The 3412-nt window shown below is 30.9% G+C and overlaps 1 protein-coding gene across 1 annotated transcript; it reads left to right on the top strand.

Moving 5' to 3' along the window:
* Positions 1-2781: 2781 nt before the first annotated feature.
* LOC108564197 (uncharacterized protein DDB_G0271670-like) lies at positions 2782-3312 on the top strand (the record flags this gene model as incomplete). The annotated part of the gene is made up of 2 exons (XM_017923150.1): positions 2782-2998; positions 3098-3312. Coding segments are annotated over exons 1-2 (432 nt in total), but the record flags the coding sequence as incomplete, so codon positions are not given.
* Between the last annotated feature and the right edge of the window lie 100 nt (positions 3313-3412).

Raw genomic sequence — 3412 nt, 5'->3', positions numbered from 1 at the left:
GAAAATTCTATTTTTTTTATAAATAACTGTTCAAACTATAGAAAATTATTCTAAACTTTAATAAACTCTTAATAACTTATTTAAAATTATCCTTTCTTTCATCAAGATTTTATTTATAAATTAAAATTTATATTTTTTTTAGGTAAAAATAAACATTTCATGTGTTTACAACAAAATATGCAAGTTTTCAATATTTCTCCATAGTTTTTATTTATTTATTATTTTTAATAATTATAGTTTCAGCAATAATTTCTTCATGTAATATTTCATATAAGTATTATATAATTAAAGTTTCAGTTTAGTTGAAATTTAAATAATTATTAGACGTATTTTTATAACAAAATAATTAACTGTTACAAAGTGCTATCGGTTTTTAACGCTAATTAATGAAATAATTTGTGATGAAAAAAATGGTACATTATTTTAATTATTTATAATTTGAGATTTGTTGCTATTTTTTTTGGTTATTTTGTCTGACGATGATGCCAAAGGTACCCTTGATTTTTATACTAGTGTAGGTATAGCCCCCATCCCTGGCCCCCAATAAACCAATGGTCAGAATGCCACGAGTGCGAGCGAGAGCGGCGCCCATAGTTGGTGCCTTTTAGGGTGGGTACCCTTCATAGCCATCTCTCTCTTCGCTATTATTATTTCTCGCTTCCTGTCTTTTTTTCTCTTTCGCTAGAACCATTTCATTTTCAACGTCCCACCCTACCCATTCTGGTACATTGTTGATGAATTGTTATTCTGGGCGTGATAGTATGCGCCTTTTCAAATTTCGTTTTCACTAATAGGAAAACGCTACCAGAAAATCCACCGGTGAATATGGATATGTGTATGGACATGGGAGAGCAAGTTGGAGAGCCAATTGGGTCACGTAAGCTACTTGACTCCTAAAGCTACTTAGATCCGTTCTTTAAACACTGGATTAAAAAGACACATTCAGTTCCCATGGCAACGATTTGTTACATGGGCTTATGGAAATTCGTTCAAAGAACGTAACTAAATTGATAAAGCAAAAGTAATTATTAATTTTGTTTCTTTTTTCATTTACAGCAATACCTCGCACAGTGCGGGTAATCAGTTTCGTCAATATTACATACTCTTTAATATCACGCTAATCAAGGAACCAAATTCAAACAAAAATAAACCGTAGAAAAAGATAGTTGAGTCTAATGGAAACAAAAAACATACATTTATGTAGAAAAAAATAATTTTGAGTAATATTTTTTTAAATTTATTTTTAATTTATATGTACTATCTTTTGAAATTTTCAAGCCGGACTGAATAAAGCCGCGTTATCAGAATTATTGTATAAAAACGAATAGTAAAATATTATGGTTTAAATTCCGCTAAGCAGTCTAAATTAATTTTCTTTTTCGTTTACAGCAATAATTTGCACAGTGCGTCTGGTTCATCAAGGAACCAAAATCATACAAAACTATACCTTACAAAAAGACAGTTCAGTGTAATGTATAAAAAGTTCATTTATGTATAAAAAAAAATGTTGAGTAAATTAATTTTTAATTTGCTTACCAAAAATTTACTTTCTTTTCAAATTTTGAAACCGGACTGAATGAAGCCGCGCTATCAGAATTATTGTCCTATTCATCGAATAGTAGGTTTTCAAACAGAACCGGTTACCCGCACTATGCGAGGTATTACTTATATTCATAAAAGTAAAACAAAGCTATAAATTAATGAAAAAAAAGTTTATTAAATTATTTCGATTAATTAAAAATAATTTTTCTTCTTCTATAAGTGCATTAAAGAGAAACTTTCTTTTGTGATTTTACCTTACAGAAGTAAAGGGTTAACGTTCGTCAAATATTATGGCACAGGTCATAAATCAACCGAACTTTATCCCAAATAAAAAAAAGATTAAAAATAATCCGCAATCAAAGTATTATATTGTAAATGAATAAATCTTGTATGTTCCTGGAAATCGCTTTTGTTCGTGAACCTGTTTTTAATAATAATCATCATTATCACTATCATCTTAACTATAAATTTTGACGGTCTCTTCACTAAGAAATTAAAGGAATTAATTGAAAATAATTTTGCTTTCCTTCTAGTTTGTTTCTTGTTTATTATTTCATTACTTAACAATTTTTGAGATGAGTAAAAGTTGGAATAATCTTTGTAAATCTACGGAAAACAAGTGGATAAACATTATTTATTAATTTAATGCTTTAGTGTATAATTAATTAATCATAATTTTACTAATTATTTTAACATTGTATGAAAAAAATACATTGTATGAATTAAATAATATTTATAATTACTGAATCTTTATAGCAAAGTTTTTCAACTTTCTTAATTCCGTTGCACAATTTTTATTCCATACAAAAATTATTATAAATTTCATGTTTTTTTTTGAAAAATTGATATAAACATTTATTTTATTAATGTTTTGTTTTGCTTGTTTTCTCCATTTTGTTAATAATGTTTTACAATTTTAAAGTTTTATATAAATCATAGTTTATGTTCCAGGTACTTTGACATTGAAAGTAGTAAATATATGTTTAACAAAAAAGTTACAGTTTAAAGTTATTTAAAGCTTTTCTTATATAATTATTAACGATTATTAAAGTTTATAATAATGTTCATTATTATTTTTTATTTACCTACAGTGTTAGTACGTACCAGTAGTAGCTGCTTCAAACTCTTCGTTTGGCGCGCTTTTTCAAAATTTGTAAGCAGTAGCAGGTAGTTTGTAGTGCAATAAAACTGTCATTGCTGAAATTGTCGATTTAAGTATTCATTTAACAGTTGTTCATCATGTCGAACACATCATCTAGCAGTTCAAGTAGCAGCAGCAGCTCTTCTTCGAGCAGAAGCTCTTCATCGAGCAGAAGCTCATCTTCGAGCAGTAGCTCGTCTTCAAGCAAAACATCTTCGAGCAGTAGTTCATCGGCGAGCTCCAGGGATGCATCCGTCGAACGCACTCAAATTGCGGCTCCGACTCCGGCTTCGGCTCCGATTTCAAACCGGAAGAGTTGGAGTCCAGGCTTTTAAGTCTCCAAGATAAAAGTGAACAGCAGCTCTTCAAGCTTTAAATGCAGTCGATTGAGTGACTCTTCTTCCGATGAATCAGATTCGGAGTCAATCAGTCAACAGTCGACTGCGTTGGCCAACAAGTCGGAAAATATTGAAGCTTCTTTGCCTCAGATTCCCAGTGGTTACAGGGTAAATAAAGTGCAGTCTACGAAACCAGCCTTGTCGTGCGAAAGTGCTAAAAGTAGTAGCAGCAGCAGCAGCACTGAAGAAAATAAACCTCCAGTGCTTAGTGGTATATGGGTGAACCCAGAGGTAAGGAAGCGAGGAAGACCTCGAAAAGTTCCAACCGGCACACAAAATAATTTTACAATTACACCACCACAGCGTGCTCCTCTAAGTAGGCAGTCGGAAA

Source organism: Nicrophorus vespilloides, unplaced genomic scaffold (assembly GCF_001412225.1).
Source record: "Nicrophorus vespilloides isolate i.1.1-1 unplaced genomic scaffold, Nicve_v1.0, whole genome shotgun sequence".
Classification (NCBI taxonomy): domain Eukaryota; kingdom Metazoa; phylum Arthropoda; class Insecta; order Coleoptera; family Silphidae; genus Nicrophorus; species Nicrophorus vespilloides.
Note: the sequence above shows the minus strand (reverse complement) of the source record. Positions and strands in the feature narration are given on the sequence as shown.